General features: G+C 52.1%; 1 protein-coding gene across 1 annotated transcript in view; it reads left to right on the top strand.

Moving 5' to 3' along the window:
* Sptb (spectrin beta, erythrocytic) overlaps window positions 1–20,385 on the top strand; it is a 69,912-nt gene that overhangs the window by 40,634 nt on the left and 8,893 nt on the right. Inside the window, exons 21-31 of the mRNA XM_026385079.2 lie at window positions 221–310; window positions 4,022–4,300; window positions 4,645–4,775; window positions 5,704–5,908; window positions 6,182–6,556; window positions 7,860–8,104; window positions 9,469–9,607; window positions 10,050–10,134; window positions 11,114–11,310; window positions 11,605–11,654; window positions 12,176–12,254. Of these exons, the coding sequence (XP_026240864.2) occupies window positions 221–310; window positions 4,022–4,300; window positions 4,645–4,775; window positions 5,704–5,908; window positions 6,182–6,556; window positions 7,860–8,104; window positions 9,469–9,607; window positions 10,050–10,134; window positions 11,114–11,310; window positions 11,605–11,654; window positions 12,176–12,254 (1,875 nt within the window). The remainder of the gene's footprint in view (window positions 1–220; window positions 311–4,021; window positions 4,301–4,644; window positions 4,776–5,703; window positions 5,909–6,181; window positions 6,557–7,859; window positions 8,105–9,468; window positions 9,608–10,049; window positions 10,135–11,113; window positions 11,311–11,604; window positions 11,655–12,175; window positions 12,255–20,385) is intronic.

Raw genomic sequence — 20,385 nt, forward strand, 5'->3', positions numbered from 1 at the left:
GCGATGGCTTGCTCACAGTCTGACCAGGAACAAGTGGAACTTCAGTTCAAAATATCAGAACATCCCCATCTATAAAACAGTGGGTGGGGGACCCTAATGGGTGTTGAGAGGAACCAGGGAGACTGCCGACAATGCACTCAGGCCCTTGATGGTTACTTGGGAGAAAGTGGCTGTGTTTGTCATCAGCTATCCCCCCCCCCCCCGCCTTTTGTCTCTGCAGCTTTGGGTGGAGGAGAGGCTGCCACTGGCCCAGTCAGCTGACTATGGCACTAACCTGCAAACAGTGCAGCTGTTCATGAAGAAGAACCAGGTAAGCCCTGTCTCACCTGGTCAGTGTACCTGCCTCTCCCTGCCCCTACCTGGCTGGGGTATAGCCCAACCCTGATCTGCAGAAGGTCAGCCATAGCAGATTATCGCTCCTGTTAGGGACTTGGGGATCCGTAAACTGTATTTGAAGTCTCACTGCAAAAAGAGCAGAGAGAACTCTGGGAGGATCCCAGAAGAAGGAGAAATCATGGTACTTGGGGATTTGGGGCCATTCAGTCTCCATCAGGCTCAGGTGGGTGCAGGACCCTGGAGCCCCTGGCCTGGATTTAATGTGTTTTCACAGTCCTGAATTCAGTGGCTTCCCCAAGAGAAGCTGATAACTCCTGGGTTTTCTGCCCTAACACTGCCTTGTTCTCTTTGAGGGCTGAGCTTGGAAAGTGTGCTGTCATCAAGGTACATAGGCCCCATTTCTCCGGTGGGCTCAAATCCCATAAGAAAGCTGCTGAACTTGGACTTAGAGTCCTAGAAGCAAACATCCAACTGCTGTTCAGCTCTCTTAGGCCATACTTGGCCCTGGTCACAATCCTGGACATAGCAGATGCCAAATACTTCCTCTGTGTCAGAGCAGCAGAGGGAGCCTGAATCTTCAAGGAAGCCAGCTGGGTGGGGTCACAGTGGCTTCATGTCTGGTCAGGAGCTGGCCTCAGTCCCTTCTCTTGGGCAGAGAGTCCCTTTTCCTGCCTGGTCAGCTCTCTGGATCAACAAGGAGAGCCCAGGAACTTAGATCCCAGAAAAGAGCAATGTGTCCCAGAGTGTCAAGTCAGTACTGCAACTCCTTGGGGAAGGAAGGTCATGGCACGGCAAGCACTCCCGTCCTCCCAAATAACTGCAGCTGCCATCTGCTCCCAGACCACTGGAGCCCAGCAACTGTGCAAAGGCATGAACTATATTCAGAGAGGTTTCTCCAAAGCTCCCTGGGAACCTTTGTTTCCTGTTGACATGATCTAATCACCAAGGCTCCAGTGGCCACATGCAAGGACTTGCGCTAGGGGATGGTAGAGATTCAGGCTCAGTTGATGCCACAGCCTTCAGTTATAGGAGGAAGGCTGATGGGAGAAAGTGTCCCCAGGACCTCAGTTTCCTCAGTTGTGCAATGAGCCAGCTCTAGTCTTTCCAGCACCGAAGACTTTTGAGTCTGTTGAGCCTCCGTAAGTATTAGCACCTAGAGGTTTCCACTCCCCTGGCCGGCAGCTGCTATTTCAGGAAAAGGGCAAGACAAATACAGATGGGGTTGCCCTAATCAAGAAGGGAAGGAAGCTCTTCAGAGAGTGTGGCTGCCCTAGTAAAGACTATTTGGGTCTAGGCTGCTAAAGCACAAGGCCTTGTATCCCTTCCTCCCTGAAAACCCTCCATGGAAGGGGCTCTGACTTCAGTGCCCGTTGGCTTGGGGGTGCTTGTTCAACACAGTTGCTAGGCTTCACTGGGTGGTGGTAGGGGAGCCCAATGATTTGCATTTCTAGCTAGGCTCCAGATGCAGCGAGCTGGAGCTCCCACTTTGAGAACCACTGTTCTAGCAGCTGTCCGTTATAGCCAGAACACATCCTGCAAGGTGGCTGCACATTAAAAGTCACTTGGGGAACTTTTAAACATACAAATGTCAGGTCTCACCTCAGATTCATTGATTAGTATCTCTGTGAGTGGGGTCCCGGCTGCACCTGTTTTCCTGGAGTATTCAATGTGCGGCCAGGGTTAAGAGCCGTCGCCTCGCCTGGTCTAGTTTCTGCCTACCTCTAAATCACATCACTTGTCCCATTCAGCCCCCTTCACTAGCTCTTCTCTTCCAGCCCTTGTAGCATCACACAGTCCAGGCTCCTTTCCACCCCAGGGCCTTTGCATGGACTCATATCTTGTGCTGGGAACACTCACCCCAAACCTTTGGTTGCCTCCCTCTCACTGTTCATGGCTCCCTCCAAGGTCTTCTCCTCAGAAAGGCTCTTCCTGACTCTCCTAGCCAGAGGAGCCACCACCACAGCCTGGCAGCCCTTCTTCATTCCACTGTGTATTTTCCACGTAGCACCAAGGGAAGACGGCCCAGACTCTGTTTATTTCCATGCTCACAGCTGTTTCCTCTGTGAGACTAGGAACTTTAAGAGGGCACAGGTCTTCTTCTTCTCTCCATTTAGTCCCTAGTCCCTAGAACAGGATCTGGTACGTACATGATACCTTAATAAATTGTGGAATGAATGAAAACAGGGAGAAAGACATCATAGATACATACCCCAGAAAGAATAGAGGGCAATTGCTTAAAAAGAGATAGAAATACCTTTTTAAGGCACCAGGCAGAGGTCATAAGATCTCAGAGAAAGTAAAGAGGCCGACTAGAGCTGGCAACACGGGCTATTTGTATACAATTGCACAGCCCACAGAAAATCCTCAAAAATTAAGATTTTGAGTATAAAGTACAAAAACGTATTTCACCAGGTTAGGTACCTTGTGGATCTTACTATTCTAGCATTTTTCTTTTCTTTTCTTTTGCATTTTTTCTTTTTAAAATATTTTTAGTTATGGATGGACATGATAACTTTATTTTTTATATTGATAAATAAAAATAATAATATTGACAAATAAAAATGGGGAAATGGTGCTGAGGATTGAACCCAGGGCCTCACACGTGCTAGGTAAGTGCTCCACCACTGAGCCACAACCCAAAACCCCATAGTTTAACATTTTTCTTTTTCTTTGTTTCTTTCTTTTTTTTTTTTTTTGTACTGGTAATTGAACCCAGGGGTGCTTTACCACTGAGCTATATCCTCAGCAACCCCCACACTTTAAAAACAATTATTTTGAGACAGAGTATCACTAAATTACAGAGGCTGGTCTAAACTTGCAATTCTCCTGACTCAGCCTCCCAGGCTACTGGGATTGCAGGTGTGCATCACTGAGCCCAGTTTCATAAATATTTAAAGTGCTGGCAGTCACCATCCTACCTCTGTGGACTCTCACCTCTGCCTTCTAGATGGATTTTAAAGGCATGGGGAAATGGCCTTTAAAAGAGAGAGAAGAAACAAGTGCAAAGAGACCAAAAATCGTATGAGAAGCAGCTAGTGTGACTTCAAGGACCCAGAAAGGATCCTGTACGTTTGTCGGGGCCTCCTGAAGGCAAAGGTGACCCAGTCATCAGAGGCAGAGGAAAAGGCCATTTTGGTAACCAAAGGCTCAGAAAGGAAATAATACTTTTTCACAAAAGTTTGATAAATAAAAATAGGGAAAAACAAAACCAAACCCCAAACTCTACACAGGGACAGCCACCAACTGTTCTTGTATCTGGAGCAAAAGCTGCTAAAAGAGGATGTCAGGTGGCCATTCCAAGATTGCTTTCCTTCCCTCCAGTGTGTACACCTAAGAGATCAAGCTCTGTTGAGCAGAGGCGGGGTATGGAGCAGTCGAGAGCCCAGGCTTTGGAATTGGGTGGGGCTCTGTTCCCTCCTGGCTCTGCCACCGGCTGCCAGCAAGTTCCTTCATTGCCATGTGCCAGTTCCCAAATGCTACTCTCAGAAAGCTATGAGGGTCAAAGGAGGAGGCACAGGTGTGTTTGGCGTCCTGCTGGCAGGTGGTCACGGGCAGCTTTAATTATCATCACCTGCTCTGCTTTAGCAGGTGGCAGAGAGAGGCCCACAGTGCCCTGGTCCTGCAGAAATGGGCTCCCATACCTGGTGGGAGGACTCTGCCCCTGAACCCTTCCTTATGGTCACAGACACTGCAGAACGAGATCCTGGGCCACGCGCCACGGGTGGAGGACGTGCTGCAGCGGGGACGGCAGCTTGTGGAGACGGCGGAGATGGACCTCCAGGACATCGAGGAACGCCTGGGCCACCTGCAAGACTCGTGGGCAGCGCTGCGGGAGGCGGCGGCTGGGCGGCTGCAGCGCCTGCGGGATGCCCACGAGGCGCAGCAGTACTACCTGGACGCCGGGGAGGCCGAGGCCTGGATCAGCGAGCAGGAGCTCTACGTCTTCTCTGATGAGCCCCCCAAGGTCTTCTGGGCCAGGGGCTGCCAGCTGGGGTGCCCAGATGGACAGGAGCGCTGGAGTGGGTAGTGAGCCGGGTGGAAAGAGTGGGGAGGTGGTGTACAGGGGACCCAGGCAATCTCCCTGCCTGTGGAGAGGGCTGGGCGAAGGGAAGGGTCTCTCAAAGCTGGGTTGAGTTAGGAAGTTTTCATGGGGTCAGCAGCTTGGCAGTGGGCCTGTGAGGAAGGGCACGGAGCAGGCGAGAGCAGGTGAGCCAGAAAGGCAGAAGGTGGGCAGGAGGGGCAGGCACACGGCTCTCTCCTCACTGGGCACCTCCAAACTCCGTGGCGCTGACCTCTTCTGCCACCTAGGATGAAGAGGGTGCCATCGTGATGCTCAAGCGGCACTTGAGGCAGCAGCGCACCGTGGAGGAGTATGGGAGGAACATGAAGCAGCTGGCCGGCCGGGCCCAGAGCCTGCTGTCCGCGGGACACCCCGAGGGGTGCGTGTGTCTCCTGAAGTGACTCTGCAGGTCATGGGCATCAGGCCAGGAGCCCCACCAGCCAAAATCCCTCCAGGTCCAAGAAAGGAAAATCGGAACAGTGTTCCCAAATATAGAAGTTTCTGGACTGTGGATTGGCCCAGTCCCATTTTATGCTTTGGTCTTGTGGGAGGGACTTCAACATGGGCCACCTAAGGCCTGGTTTGCAAAAAAAAAAAAAAAAAAAAAAAAAAAAAAATCAGAGAATGGAATAGCAAAACTATGCGTTGGTTGAACTTAAAGCTGCAGTCCTTTGAAGAATTAGAATATGCTATGAGACACTGAAGACTAATTTTGCTTTTCTTTTTATGGTTCAGAAGGTACTTCTGGACCTCATAAAATCCTCAGCAGAATCCTATGTCAAAGCAAAAGTAGAAAATTACACCCGTCTGAACTGTTGAGTTGCAGGGATTCTGCATAAATTAGAACCCACTGACCAGACTCCTCAGGCTGCCCTAGTTATAGCCCTGTCCTCTGCTGCCTTTAGGGCATCCTCCACTGTATCCTCGCAGCCACACAGCTCCCAGAGAACCCCAAGGACCGAGCCCCAGAGCTAGGCAGGGGAACTGCTGCCGGAGCCCTCTCAGCACTGTCCCATCGGCTTCCTGTGTACCTGAGAGCTTCCCAGCGGGAGGGCTACAGCAGCAAGCGTCATACCAGGACAGAACTCCATGACAGAGTCCTGTCCTCCCCTGAGGCACTGTGGCCAAACGGGTCATTCCTTCTCTCACCAACTCTTCCCCAAGAAAAACCACTATCACTTCCCTTAAGCTTCACTCCCCTCCAGTCCATGCTAGGGATCTAGGGAGGCGTAGGTCAGCTCCTCTGAGTCAGCTGCTCTGGGTTCTTGCTGGCCATCTTTAAAGGGATTTCTGGGATTGAATTCCAGGGAACAGATCATCAGACTTCAGGGGCAAGTGGATAAGCAGTATGCGGGGCTGAAGGACATGGCAGAGGAACGCAGGCGGAAGCTGGAGAACATGTACCATCTGTTCCAGCTGAAGAGGGAGGCTGACGACCTGGAACAGTGGATTACAGAAAAGGAGATGGTGGCCTCGTCCCAAGAAATGGGGCAAGACTTTGACCACGTGACTGTGAGTACCACAGCTCCTGCCTTCTCTGCAGTAGACACAGCCAGCCATGGTTCCAGACCCTCACGGTGCTCCTACCACTGCAGGGCATCGCAAAGGGATTCAGTCACACCAGGGTGAGGTGTGGCCAGCAGGCTCAGGCCGCCCTGGGGAAAGACTGAGAGTCAGGGTCAGATGGTCACAGTGGCCACCTAGCAACATCTGCAGCTGAGAGCATGATGACACCCACCTGCCCCTGAGCCCCACTAACCCCATTTCTGTCTGCCCCATGTTTAGATGCTTCGGGACAAATTCCGAGACTTTGCCCGGGAGACTGGGGCCATCGGGCAGGAGCGGGTGGACAATGTGAATGCCATCATTGAGCGACTCATCGATGCAGGCCACAGCGAGGCAGCCACCATCGCCGAGTGGAAGGACGGGCTGAATGACATGTGGGCAGACCTGCTGGAGCTCATCGATACCCGCATGCAGCTGCTGGCGGCCTCCTATGACCTGCACCGCTACTTCTACACTGGGGTGGAGATCCTGGGCCTCATCGACGAGAAGCACCGAGAGCTGCCTGAGGACGTGGGGTTGGACGCCAGCACTGCTGAGTCCTTCCACCGGGTGCACACGGCCTTCGAGCGGGAGCTCCACTTGCTGGGAGTGCAGGTGCCCACAAGTGCCATCACCCACCTGGCTCCTGGAGGGGAACCTTCTAGAATGGGCACCTGGCGATTTCTCTTCCTTAGAGAACTAACAGCTCAGAATAGGGAGTTGTGGCTTTCAGATGCTCTTTAACTTCAGAAGTACTTTAAACTGAATTCTCACAAAAAAAAACCAATGCATAAAATACCTTATGCAATATTATTAGCTAATGCATAGTGCTCTTCTAGCACTGTTCTAAGCGATATATGCAGCACTGGATCCTCATAGCCCCCCTCTGAGGTACTAACACTGTCTGCATTTTGTAGAAGAGGAAAGCAAGGTGCAGAGAGCAGTTAGTGACCTGGGAACGTGCAGATACCCAGTGGAGCCAGGGCTGAGGCTTTGGTGCTCTGGCCATGGGCCCTACATACATAGTCCCCAGGCAGGCCAGTCTTTCCCGTGGGAGCTGGGGCATTCCCAAGATCTGCTTTCTCAACACTCTTAATCACTGGGATATTTGCTGAGGCACCTCTGCAGCTCCCTAGGATTTCCCCAGAGCTTGGTGTGATAGAACAAGACAAAGGTGAGAGGCCCCAGCTGCCAAAGGTCCCCCAGGCCTCCACTGGCTATGCAGTCCCAGGCCAGCCCAGTGGGGTTCAGAGACGACACCAAGGTAGGTCGGGCTGGGCCCCTGGTTCACCTGGAAGTAGACCTTTCAGAGATTTATCTGACAGAGAAGGTGGGACCTGGTGTGCAGCCATTGTGCTTGGTGGTACCAGAATCCCTGAGACAGGTGTAGCCCCACTGAGGTCTCAGGAATGAGGATTTGTTGTCCCTGAGAATCTGATGCAGCTCCTTCCTGAAGATGTGGCGGTGGTTAAGAACAGGGGCCCAGGAGCACAGCTCTAACCCAGCTGTCCCTTTGACCAGCTAGTATGAGGGACCTGGGGCCATTTACTTGGCCTCGCTATGCCTTAGTTTCCTCATCTCAAAAACAAGGATAATGAAATTCCCTTTCCATGGGATTGTTGCAAGGATGCAAAGTTAACATAAACTGTCTAGAATGGTGCCTGGTTCACACTTGCTCTCGTTATAGTACCTCTAAGGAGATCAAAGGGTATTGAGTTGCTGTCACTCCCAAATACTCATCCAAACTCCTTGGATAGACAGAGGCGCCCAGGCAGGGATCCTTCTATAGCATCTGCTGGGCAGAGGATGGAGCCTTCCTATGGTGCTCTGGGGAGGATACAAGAGACAGATGTCCTTCCAGTGCCAGGCCTGAGATGCCTCTGTTCAGGGAACAATGTTTGGTTTTGCCTGACCACAGGTACAGCAGTTCCAGGATGTGGCTACCCGCCTGCAGACGGCATACGCCGGGGAGAAGGCAGACGCCATCCAGGGCAAGGAACAGGAGGTATCTGCCGCTTGGCAGGCATTGCTTGATGCCTGTGCTGGTCGCCGGACTCAACTCGTGGACACAGCAGACAAGTTCCGCTTCTTCAGCATGGTCCGGGATCTGCTTTCCTGGATGGAGGGTATCATCCGGCAGATCGATACCCAGGAGAGGCCCAGGTAAGGGGGGCATCCTCCATGATAAGTGAGGCTGGCAGACAAGGGTGCTACCCAGGGCTCCTCCTCTCCTAAGTGGCTCAGGTTTTGGGAGCACTGACCATTTCAGAGTAAAGGGAGAAATTCAGCCTGTCCAGCAGGGACAGTGACCACTGTCAACTCGCACTTCCAAAGCTGGACAGGTCCAAGACAGGTCCATGGGACCTTCCCCAGGTTCCAGCATATGGGGCCATTCCTAAAACTCAGGATGGAGCTGATTATTCCTGAGAGGTGGGGTCAGGCTCCTGAGCAGTGAGCACCAGTGAGCTCTGAGCTCTCCGCCCAGTTAGTGTCCATTTAGTAATTATTGACGACTCTCTGTCCCTCTGCCTGCAAGGCACCCACCTCAGTGACCATACTGTTATCTTTAACATTTTTATTGAGATATAATTCACACACTATACGTCATCCACTTAAAGTGTTCCATTCAGTGGTATTTATCTATTCCTAGTTTTGTTTTGTTTTGTTTTTGTTACCAAGGATTGAACCCAGGGGTGCTTAACCATTGAGCCACATCTCCAGCCCTTTTTAAAATATATTTTATTTAGAGATAGGATGTTGCTAAATTGCTTAGGGCTTCCCTAAGCTGCTGAGACTGGCTTTGAACTCAAGATCTTCCTGCCTCAGCTTCCTGAGCTGCTGGGATTTTAGGTGTGCGTCACTGCGCTCAGCTATATATTCCTAGTTACACAACTATCAACTACAATCCAGATTTAGGAGATTTTCATCACCCCCCACCACCAAATAAGCTCATCCCCATTAGTAGCCACTCACTTTGCCTCTTGCCCCAGATCCCTGGCAGCCACCCTTTCTATCTCCTTAGATTTGCCCATTCTGAACATTTTTCATAGAAATGGAATCACATAATATATTGTCTTTTGTGAATGGCTTCTTTCACTTAGTCTGTTTACAAGATTCATTCTTGTTGTACCATGAAGCAGTACCTTATTCCTTTTTTTAAAAAAAAAATTTTTGATGATGAATACAATACCTTTATTTCATTTCTTTTTCTGTGATGCTGAGGATCCAACCCAGGGCCTCACACATGCTAGGCAAGTGCTCTACCACTGAGCCACACCTCATTCCTTTCTATTGTTGAATAGTATCCCCTGGCTGCTTCTGGGGACCCGTGCCCTGGCCACTAGCCACGGGAAGGCATTAGGACATCAGTGTTCCTGGTGGGGCTGGACTTGTTGGCTGAGCAGAGAGACAGGAGGGAGCTGGCCAGACTCCCTGAAGCAAGTGAGAGGCAGCCCCCCCCCCACTGCCAGAGTGACCCAGAGTTTCCTTCTTCCCCAACTGCCTCCCTGGCCCTGTCCTGCCCCCAGGGATGTGTCCTCCGTGGAACTACTCTTGAAGTATCACCAGGGCATCAAGTCAGAGATCAACACCCGGGCCAAGAACTTCAGCACCTGTGTGGAGCTCGGGGAGTCCCTGCTACAGCGGCAACACCAGGCTTCAGAGGAGGTGAGCCCCTTCGTGTCCTTGTCCCCATATTACTGGCCAGGAAGCTTCTTGGTAGGGCAGTGAGGGAACTTCTGAGGAACTTATCTTTCACTTACGGAGCATCAGGTCTGCCTGTGGGTCAGGAATCAGAGCCACACCCAGCCTATTCTCCATCTTAAGGAGTTGGCCTCTCATCAGAGGAGAGCAGGCTCACCATCTACCCATCACCCATAGGTGCGCATGCTTAGAAGTCGATGACCCCATCTCATAGGCGAGGCATATTTAGGTATCTCAGTGAGGTTAAGTAACTTGGCCAAGACGGCACAGCTGACAAGTAGCAAGACCAAGACTTGAAGCCAGGCCTGTGTGACCAAGCCTGGCATTCTCTGCAGCCATCTGTGTGCTGCTTCAGAGAGAGGGAAGGGTTACCAAAGCCCATGCTTTTCTCCTTTCCTCTCTACAGATCCAGGAAAAACTGAAGCAGGTATTGATCAGGAGGCAGGAGATGAATGATAAATGGGTGACCCGAGATGATCGGCTCCACATGCGTGAGTGCAATGCAGGGCCTGGGGACCTGGGGGCAGGGCCTCACCCCTACTGGAGCAGAGGAAGGGAGGGTGATGCTGTAATAGGGTGGCTTCGGGCTTCTGGTGACAGGGGACCAGGCAGAAAATCAAGCAGACTTGCTCTGGAAGCCTCCCTCCAGCAACCAGGTGCCCCACTCCCAGTCTACCCCGTGCTGGGCTGCTGTCTCTGCTGAGCTGAGGCTGGGGAAGTACAGGGCGGCGCTCCCCTGTGCGCTGGGTATTTGCTCTAAGGAGCATCAGTCAGGGACTCCTTCCTCCAGTGGCTGGAGGCTGAGGAGAGGTGCAGAAACTCTCACCTCTCGGGTAGGAGCTGTGAGACAAAAAGGCCTGGTCCAGTCGGCGTGGCTCTTCATCCACAATGATGAGAGACAAAGGCCAGCAAGAGAATTAGGGCAGAAGACTGTTCCTCAAAGAGAGGCATCTAAGCTGCATTTGGCTTCCAAAACAGTTTGTTTCAATTAATGTGTTTTAAAAATATGGCTATTAGGCTGGGTGCGGTGGTGCACCCCTATAATCCCAGCAGCTCAGGAGGCTGAGGTAGGAGGATCACAAGTTCAAAGCCAGCCTTAGCAACTTAGCAAGGCTCTAAGCAACTCAGTGAGACCCTATCTCTAAATAAAATACAAAATAGGGGATGTAGCTCAATGGTTGAGTGCCCCTGAGTTCAATCCCTGGTATATATATATATATATATATATATATATATATATATATATATATATATATATATATTTGTTGATGGAGATGGGGTAGGACCCCAGAGTGAGCATGGAGTGGCCTTGGGCAGGATTCAGAACTGAGCAAGATATTCATGCAGTTTAGGTACCCCTGTGGCCCTTGTACCTGGCCACTGGTCACCTAGGTCCCTGCAGGAATGGACTGTTGAATGCTAACAGGCCCCCGGCCTTGCGGGTGGGTCTTTGGCTTGTTCTTGTGGCAGTGCTGGAGGTGTGCCAGTTCTCGAGGGACGCCTCTGTGGCCGAAGCATGGCTCATTGCCCAGGAGCCCTACCTGGCCAGCCGGGACTTTGGCCACACTGTGGACAGCGTAGAGAAGCTGATCAAGAGGCATGAGGCTTTTGAGAAGTCCACAGCCACCTGGGCAGAGCGCTTTGCTGCTCTGGAGAAGCCCACCACGGTGAGCTGGGACAGGCTGGAAGGCTGGGGAGGGCAGCAGCCTTGTCTTGTGGGCGGGGGGGGGGTGTCCCAGAACTCTGGCCAGGTGTCAGGTGTAAGAGTGTAGGCAGGTGGAGAGGAAAGCCAGGCAGCAGACCGTACTCACCTTTGAATGCCAGAGATGAAAAGGGGCGTCTGGAAGGGAGAGGGGCAAACCCCAGGGTGTGCTGGGGCGCAGGGCCCTGACTAGAGAGAGGTCACCTGAGAACCCAGCTCTGCCCGTGGCTACTCTGACCTTCCCCCTTTCCTTCCCCAGCTTGAGCTTAAAGAACGCCAGACCCCAGAGATACCTGCAGAGGAGCCCGGGTGAGTGGTGGCTGTGTGTCTGAGGAGCAGCGCTCGGTGAGAGGGGTGGGTGGGAAGGAGGAGGAGGAGCTTTTGATGGCAGCTGGGCATCTGAACCAGACACGCTTGACCCCGCGATCCTGGGCACCTTGTCAGTGAAACCCAGAGTGCATGGAGCTTGAAGCCACAATGTTCTGCTGCCCTCGTCACAGGTGACCCAAGGCCCTGCACAGGAAGGAAGGGGAGGCCAGCAGTGTCTGCCGCTGAGATAGGGCTTTCCCTCAGGGAGCCAGCCCCCCAACATCGACCCCAGGGCTGTCTAACCTGGCACTTGTCCATTTCTGAAGCATGTGCTTCACTTTTCCCATCTATCAAGCCTCTGGGAGGCTCCTTTCTGAGCACCTGGGGCTGATGGAAGTCTGGTGGGATGATGAGTGGCACACATGCCACATGTGCACAGAGCGGACGGAAGCCAGGCCTCGGAGGGAGGCGCCGGCCTCAGTGAGGCACCTGTCATTAAAGAGAAGCTGTGTCTTCCTTAGGCCTCAAGAGGAGGAAGGCGAGACAGCAGGGGAGGCTCCCCGAGCCCCCCACCGCGCGGCGACTGAGAGAACATCCCCGGTCAGTTTCATGTCCCATTTGTCTAGTTCCTTGGAGTCGTTGCTGTCAGAGTATCATCTTCCTCCTCCCTACCGCCGCAAATAGGCTCCTCCGGGGCAGAGGGCGAGAATGGGGCATGTGCCACCCTGCTCCCCAGGCCCTCCTCCTACCCCTGTGTCCCCAGAAGCCTCATTCCTGTCAAGTCTACTTTTACACTTAGGTTTTCTTAATTCTTAGAGTAATTCCCCTCCTCCTCCCAACCCAGAGGAAACTGACAGCCAGCCACTGACATGACTCTATTAGCTTGGTTTTATCTAATATAATAAATTTTATTACATAAACTTATCACTATTTACATCTGGAGAAGCACTTTATACAGGGAGGATTCACTTTGTACACTTTCCTTTTTCCCATTCTCCTGACTCCATACAACACACACACACACACACACACATACACACACACACACACCTGAGACATGAACCAGTAGATATCCTGTTCTGCCTGCCCACCCCCTCCCCCCGCAGGCATTTGGTCAATGAAGTGGGGAGACCCACCCTTCCAGCAGATTCCTCCCTCTCCTGTAGAGCTCTCTCCCTCTTTCTACTGACCTGGACCAGTGAGTTTGGATGTGGAGCTGGTTCTGAGGCAGACAGACTAGAAGGGTCCTGCAGGAGTGAGGGAGAATCCCAGGGCTTTGGGTATCAGGGGGACTAGCCCCAAAATTTGTAGAAAAGGAGGGTGTGATGGAGGCCTGGCTGGGGGAAGGGCTGGAAGGGCCCAACAGGGCCACTTTGGGGAGCAATGGGCTGAGAAGAGAGCAACAATCAGCATGAAACTTGCATGGCTTTTCTACTGTGTGGAGCTCTCATGGCATGTGGCTCTGGGGGTCAAGGGAGCAACAGATCCTTCAAGTGCCCAGGTGAGCTTGCCTGACTTCTGAGTGGGGACTAAGAAAGATTAGTATTCTTGGTGAAAATTCCTGGTACATGAACCACCCCAGAAGAATAACATACAACTTGTCGAACAAGCACAAGGACCTAGAAGGAGGTGAGGAGAAGAAAAAAAGAAAAGAAAAATGCATATAGTAATTCCTCCCTATGCAGAATCTCTGTTAGGCTTGGACCTGAGCACCCTGCCTCCCCCAGTCTCTCTCACTGACACACACAAACATACACATCTCCCTCTGCCTCCCTTCTAAGCTGTACCAGCCCATCATGCCCAGCAGAGGGCACTGCTGGGCTCTGCTGGAGGGCCTCTCTGGGGAGTCCCCTCTGAAGTGCCCAACATCTCTATGGCCAACCATGTGAAGTGCCCAACATCTCTATGGCCGACCATGTTCCAGCCCCTTTTTCTAGCACCAGCCCCCATCGGAGGGAGAGAAAACTCTGGGGGCTGAAGTGGACTGTGGACACAGGCTGGGACTGTCCCTGCCTCCTGCTCCCACCTGCGCTTCTGCCCTGCATCCCTGTGTGTCTGCATGCCATGGTGTCCTGGTGTGCGGGCTCCTTCGTGACCACCTGAGCAATTCCACCATTGTCTGTGTCATATATGTTTGTGCAAATGTAATTACATGTGCATCAGAGCCTTCTCCATCCAGCACCTGAATGTCACTGGGTTGGGGGGAATAAAACTTGCTTGGACCTGAGTGTCTCTTTGGGGGAAGGTGAGTGAGCCCACATCTGAGACCCTTCCTGGAGAGCCAGCCACTCTGCCAGATGGGAAAACTGGCCCTTGCCTGGTTCCAGAAAGAAACCAGACGGTGAATCAAATGAACACAAGGCCAGAGGCCTCCTGGAAACCGATTTCCTGCTGCTTCTCCTTTCTGAGCATCTAAGTTTTCATGAGGATCCACAAAACACAGAGGGAAGGGCTAACGCCCAGTTTGTCAGTCTCTGGCATGAGAGAGACAGGAGGATGGAGAACCACCAATCCAGCCTCGCAAGGCTCCTCACAAAGCCAGCTGCTGACTCCTCCAGGCTCCCCCGTTCCTGCCCTTTACAGAACCTCTGGCCCATCCCAGGAAGGTTCGGCTTCCTCTCTGGGACAGGCCTGGGGTCCAGTGGCTCTCCTGCTGGTCTCGTGTGTGCAGTGTGGCATTGGTGCCCTCTAGAGTAGATACGTGTTGCTTCCTGTAAAACCCCTTACTAGTGCATGTCGCTTCCTGCTGGGGGGCGGCTGGGAGTGGCCCAGGCGCCCTTGCCCTGTCTAGACAGGCACACACTCCAGTCCACCTCTTCCCCGGGGGTGCATGCGCACACGTGTGTACACGCAGTGTCTGAGCTGCCATCCCATCACTGCAGTAACGCTGGCTCCCCTCACCTCTGGCCTCTCCACGTTAGTGCACGTCCTGGGTAAAAGCAACCCCTTCCTACAGGTAAGCGTGTGCAACGCCACACAGAAGCAACACTAACCAAAGACATCAGGGCATCTGGGTTCTAGTCCATTCTGCTGGAAACTTGCCCCTGGTTTTAGGTAATGACCCTGAGTCTCTTGCCCTTATAAAGGCCTCTCTGTGGGATTACAGAAAGTCCAGAATGTTCCTTTATGTCAGCATTGTAGCAATTCAAGGGAGGGGCTGGGGGGCAGTTTTCCCATGTTCCTGTGGTCTCGGTCTTAGCTCTAAGGTACCTGGTTCGTTTATCAGGCACCAGCCAGTGCCAGGCCAGGACGGGGAAGAAGAGCTAAAGGGCCAGGGTGTTTGTCTTTTCTCCTGTTTGGGGAAGAGAGACCAGGTCAGACCTTGGCTGCTGCCAAGGACAGAGCCCTGAAGGGGACCTGCTAGCTTTTCTGTGCCTGTGGCAGCAGTGAGCAGGCAGACCTGCCTGGGCCTGGCGCATGAGAGCCTCTGGCCAGGGTCACCTCGCCCCACACCCTCTGCCCATGCAAACCCCCTTCACCTGGGTACATGGCCCTGAATAGGGCTGGAGTGTCCCTCAACTTCCAGGCTCCAGATGCCTCAGACTCCCCAATGTAGCATTGGTGGTGACATGTTCTTTTCTCCTGGGAGGGAAAGAGACAGTTTCCATGGTCTTGGAGAGAATGGGAGTGCCCCTAGTCTAAAGGGTCCCCAACCCTCAGGACATAGTCCTACACACTGCCTCTTTCCTGGCTTGGGGGTGGAAAGGACCTGCTCTAGGAATTCACCTTCCAGCGCTGTGAAAATGTAACATCCTTCACAGGGATTGGTGCTCCCAAGGGCTGTGACAAGAGAGGATTTCCTTCATTGTTTGGGGACAAACATGCCCTGACTGTCCCCAAGCTTCTGGGATAGTCAGGTCTGCACTGCAGGGGAAACCCTGAGACATAAGACCACTGCAAAGAGTAGCTGCCCGGTGCCCTTCACGATCAACCTTCAGGAAGTTGTCAAGGAAAACTGACCCAAGGGCAGCTCACAGATGCCACTCTTGCAAGTGGCCTTCCAAGATGACTGCACAGTGGGCCTCCCTGCAGAGGGGCAGTGAGCATCCCGTCGGGGCTGAACATACAGAGTCAGAATTCCTGCGTCCCTTGTCTCCCTTCCATGGTCTCTTTGGGAAAGTAGCCGCCCTGTGAAGGTGCAGGGCCTAGCTAGCCCCAGCTTCCATCACCCTCTTAGCAACCTGTGAAACTCCCCCAGCAGCAGCCTCCCCTCAGCTCTGACGCCCTTGGGTGGAAGCCATGTGGGTGTGGAGACAGCGGCTTTGTTTCTTGCCCCAACAAGCTTCCCCAGGCTTTCCCTCCTCTCCCTTAAGAGCAGTTTTTTTCAGACATTTTGCAGTGAATGCAAATCCTATGTTTGTTGGAAATGGGCGGGCCCAGCCTGGAAAGAAGGTCAGCTTGCCCCCAAACCTGGGCGTGGCCCTGTCTCCCCAGGATGCCTGAGTCAGCACGGCAGGGGTGTGTCTGCCTGCAGCCTGGCGTGGCTCCCTGAACATCTGCCCACTGCCGGCTGTGCCCAGCTCTCTGCTATGGTCAGACGCCCTCTTCCTGGCCCCTCTGCTTAAGAAGAAGGTCCGCTCTTCCTCAGTTCCTTCAGGCTGTCTCAGAGCATCTCAGATACTGGTGGACTCAGGATGAGACTCAGTTGGAGGTGTCTCAGAAAGGGTTTTGAAGTTGGCAACTTGACCCTTGGGTGGCCGATCTGGATGCAGGGGCTGGTATCTTCTCTCTAGTCATTCTAATGCTCTGGATCACCGAGAGATTGAGCAGCCACCAGCTCCTCCAGGATGGTGACCCAAAGAGACCACACAGGTGATGGGCAAGGTGGAGAGCTCCCAGAGAAGCCTGTTTCCCTCTCAGCTCCTGGTGGCAGTGGACCAGGTCTCCCTCCTAGGGTCTAGGGAAGCCTAAACTGCCATTCCCCTGTCCCCTCACTCACTTTACCTGGTGGCCTTCTCTGCATCCCTCCCTTCCTGGCATCTTGCCCAAGCTCCTTAGTTGCCATCTTGGTCAGGCAGCTTGAGACATTGAGCTGCTCTGCTCACCTTGCCCAACCTGCTATGATCACTCTCCCTGTCACCAGCCTCTATTTCTCCCTGGTTCCTTCTTCCTGTTCAGCCACAGACTTCTTTCTTGTTTGAGCATTTGTCTCTGCCTATCTGAAGTTGCCACCTCTTCATCTTTGGCTGGTTTCAAGTCAGCACACCATTTATTTATTTATTTATTTATTTATTTATTTTCTTGCAAACAGTTGTCTTCTGAACAGCCTTCCTCACCCATCTAGATGGCCCTCCTCATCCAAGGCACAGGAGTCAAAGCATCAGACACCGGGGAGGGTAAACATTCTCAGCTGCCAGAGTTCTAGCTCTGCCCACCCTACTCTCACCCCATGCCATTTAGTTACCTAAGGCATCTAGCAGTGGGTCTTCTCTGTCTCCAAGCTCCTCTTCCATCCCCTTCCAGTATATCCCTAACACAATCAGCAGCCTCAACAGACCAGTCTTGTGTCTTACCTAAGCTGGGCACATTTCATCCAGGCTGTGAACCCCATTGGATAGGAAGCTTCCTCTGGAGTGATGGTGCTGGCTTCTACCTCTTACAGCAGGCCTTGTGGGGAAAAGCATCGAGTTTGGGGCCTACATCCTCTACTTTGCATCACAAGATATATGTGTGGACAAGTTACTCATTAGCTCTGACCCTGGTTCCCCTCATCTGAAAACAGGGGTTCCAATGGTACCTGCCTTGCAGAAGCATTGCAAGGCTTGGAAGAGAGAATATAGGTAGAACACCTGGTGATCACTTGGCAGGTGATATTTTAAATTCCTTCATCTCTTAAAGCGCACGCACACACACACTCTATATGAATTCTAACATTACCAGGTTCTTTCCCAAGCCAGCCTTCAGGGAGCCTCCCCAGCCTTGAGACCCCTCTACACACACTCTAGGCTCATCATGTATCATCCTATGGTAGGCTTCTGAGGTACATCCTCATGCCCTGGCTTATACCTTCCATCATTACCTTTAGAAGATCCTATCACCCATGTAACTTTGCTTGCAAGCATATCTGAATTCACTGGGCATCTTTGGAACTTGGGAAAGAGCCAGGTTATCCCTGCATGGTGAGTGTTGATTGTGTGTAGTTCCCTTTGCCACCTGCTGGCTGATCTTGGAACTACACCTTCAGCTCCTTAGTCCAAAGACTCATCCTGCCCATAGGGTTTGAAAATCCTCTGTGGAGGAAATCCCTCACACCAAGCCAACTTCCTAGCAAGGCAGGGCTCCAAAAAGCCAAGTTTATATGATTCTTACTTGACTCCGAAAATCTCCACCAAGACTTTGAGTCAGCCTTCCCTCCCATCAGAAACCTGGGACCTCTCCCTCTTTGACCTCAATCCTGTGACAGCCAGCAAGGCTTTCCTGACATATCCTTCCTTCCCCTAATGTCCCTCAACCAGCCACAAATGTTGCCTGTCTCCTGCTCTCCTCTGGTGTGGTCCCAGTCCCAGTATCTGGCACACCTTCCTAATGCCTGAGGGCAATGGCAGTAGGTCTTGTACCTCAGAGCAGAGGATGGAAGGGATCCCAGACCATCTCCTGTCCGTCGGCACAACCTGCCTATCATCACAACCACACCTCAGCAGTATGGGTAGCCAACTCTGAGCCTGGCCAGTTTCCTCTTCTCCTGGCACTCTCTAACCAAATTCCTCCAGGAATAGCATGCTTCCAGGGATGGCAAGAGAACTGTCACCTCTTCCCAGGGTAAGAATGGCCCCTCCACCCAAACCATCCACCAGCCTAACCCCACGTCCCCCTGTTGATATGGAGGTCATTGCTTAAATGGGAAGTCCTTGCCAGATCTGCCTTAGCCTCAAACTCACTCTGCAATAGGTTTGGAGTCTAGGCCACAAGTGGATCTCTGCCCAGCCACTTGGTCCCCCCATTCCCTGACCATCCTGTATGCCAGTACCAACTGTCCTGTGCTACACCCTTTCAGATTCTTCTTCTTCTTCTTTTTTTTTTTTTTTTAGTACTGAGGATTTTAACCCAGGGCCACTTTACCACCAACCCACATCCCCAGCACTTTTTCCCTTTTTATATTTTTTATATTTTGAGAAAGGGATTCACTAAGTTGCATAAGGCCTTGCTAAGATGCTGAGGCTGGCTTTGAACTTGCAATCCTCCTGCCTCAGCCTCCTGGGTTGTGGGACATGTCTGGCTTCGTTTCAGATTTGAAAGACATCTTATGGACAGGGAAGCAGAAAGCATGTGTTCTTGCTTGGCTCTACCACCTGCTACACAATCCCATCTGGTCCCTGGGCTTTTCTGGAACCCAGTGTCTGTAATAAGGAGGGCTGAATCCATGATTTCAAGGCTTCTTTCCAGTTCCAGAATCTCTTGCATCAACTTTGTCTGCCTTTCTTCATCATTCACCATCCCAAGCCTTTCCCCACGGGGTCTGCTTCTGTAACAATGTACCCTTTTCTGATCTTACTATAGGTCTTCCCAGTGTCATGGCTCCAAATAAAATTCCCCAAGGAAATTCTTGATCTCTTATGAATTGCAAAATAAAGATCTCTCCAACACACGGAGGTTGCCAGCACGGCCATGTGCAGGGTTTACCCATGGGAGTGAGGAGGCGGCTTTCTCCTGCTTGTTCTCCACTGTCCTGTGAACTTGTGCTCTGCAGATCAGGATTATGACAGTAATTTTTTAAAACCGGTTTTGCTTCAGGTATATGTATATGTGTCGAGGTATTATCTTCCTGGAAGTCTTTTCTTTACAAAGTTGTGAGCACTTTATAAAAATCTAATTCTGCATTACCAGAACCTTCCATTAAGGAGCACCCTGTTGGCCTCAACCCCTTCTGATAACTTCTGCCTTCACTTTCTCTGGGTCTCCTACTCTAGGCTGCTTCTGGTCCTTCCTGGTAGGGCTGACATGCTCACAATGGTTCTCCCATTCCTTCCTGGGGTCTCGGAATGCTCCAACTGAAAAGGGCAGAGGGAGGAGGGAGTCAGGTCTTGCTGGGCAGAGGCTGAGATTCCACATTTCTCAGTCCTGAGCAGCCCATACTGGAGGCAAGGGGGTATTTGAGATGGTCGTGCTGGCCACCTAGGGCATCGGGCACAACAATTGCTCAGCAAAGCTCCAAGATAGTGGCTGGAAAATCACCAAAGAGTGGCTGGAAAATCACTTGCAAATGCTTTCTCACTTTGAAATGCTCCAAACCACCTGCAAAGTAAGTGCTGACACCCTGCCACTAACTGACCGCATGGGGAAGGGTTGGTGACTTGATACTCTCCCTTCCCCCAGACAGAAGCCCAGGCCTGTTTGGCTCAACCCCTGGTCTCCATCCCTGGAAAGGGATAAGAATGTATTAGAAAGATTCAGTGGGAAAAAAGAAGGTGGCTTAGGAGAGCTTCTGCCTACCCCTACGCTTCTCCTCTTTGGGGATTTGGCCAGCCTCCCTTAGGAGCAAGGAAAAAAGATTGATCCCCAAAGCCTCTTCCCCCTCTCTGCATCCACCTTCATTCCATCCCCATCTTCCTCATCTCTGTCCCTCCCCCAGGCCAGGAAGGAAGGGAATCCTGGCAACGCCTAACACCTCTATCTCCATCTCCACCCTGGTTCTTGGCTCCTCCTCTTCAGGCCTTAACCTTTGGGTGGGAAGGGGAAGGATGCATTTACATCATCACCATACAAACAGGAACACAGAAGAAAGCTTTGCATA

This window comes from Urocitellus parryii, chromosome 6, assembly GCF_045843805.1.
Source record: "Urocitellus parryii isolate mUroPar1 chromosome 6, mUroPar1.hap1, whole genome shotgun sequence".
NCBI classification, from domain to species: domain Eukaryota; kingdom Metazoa; phylum Chordata; class Mammalia; order Rodentia; family Sciuridae; genus Urocitellus; species Urocitellus parryii.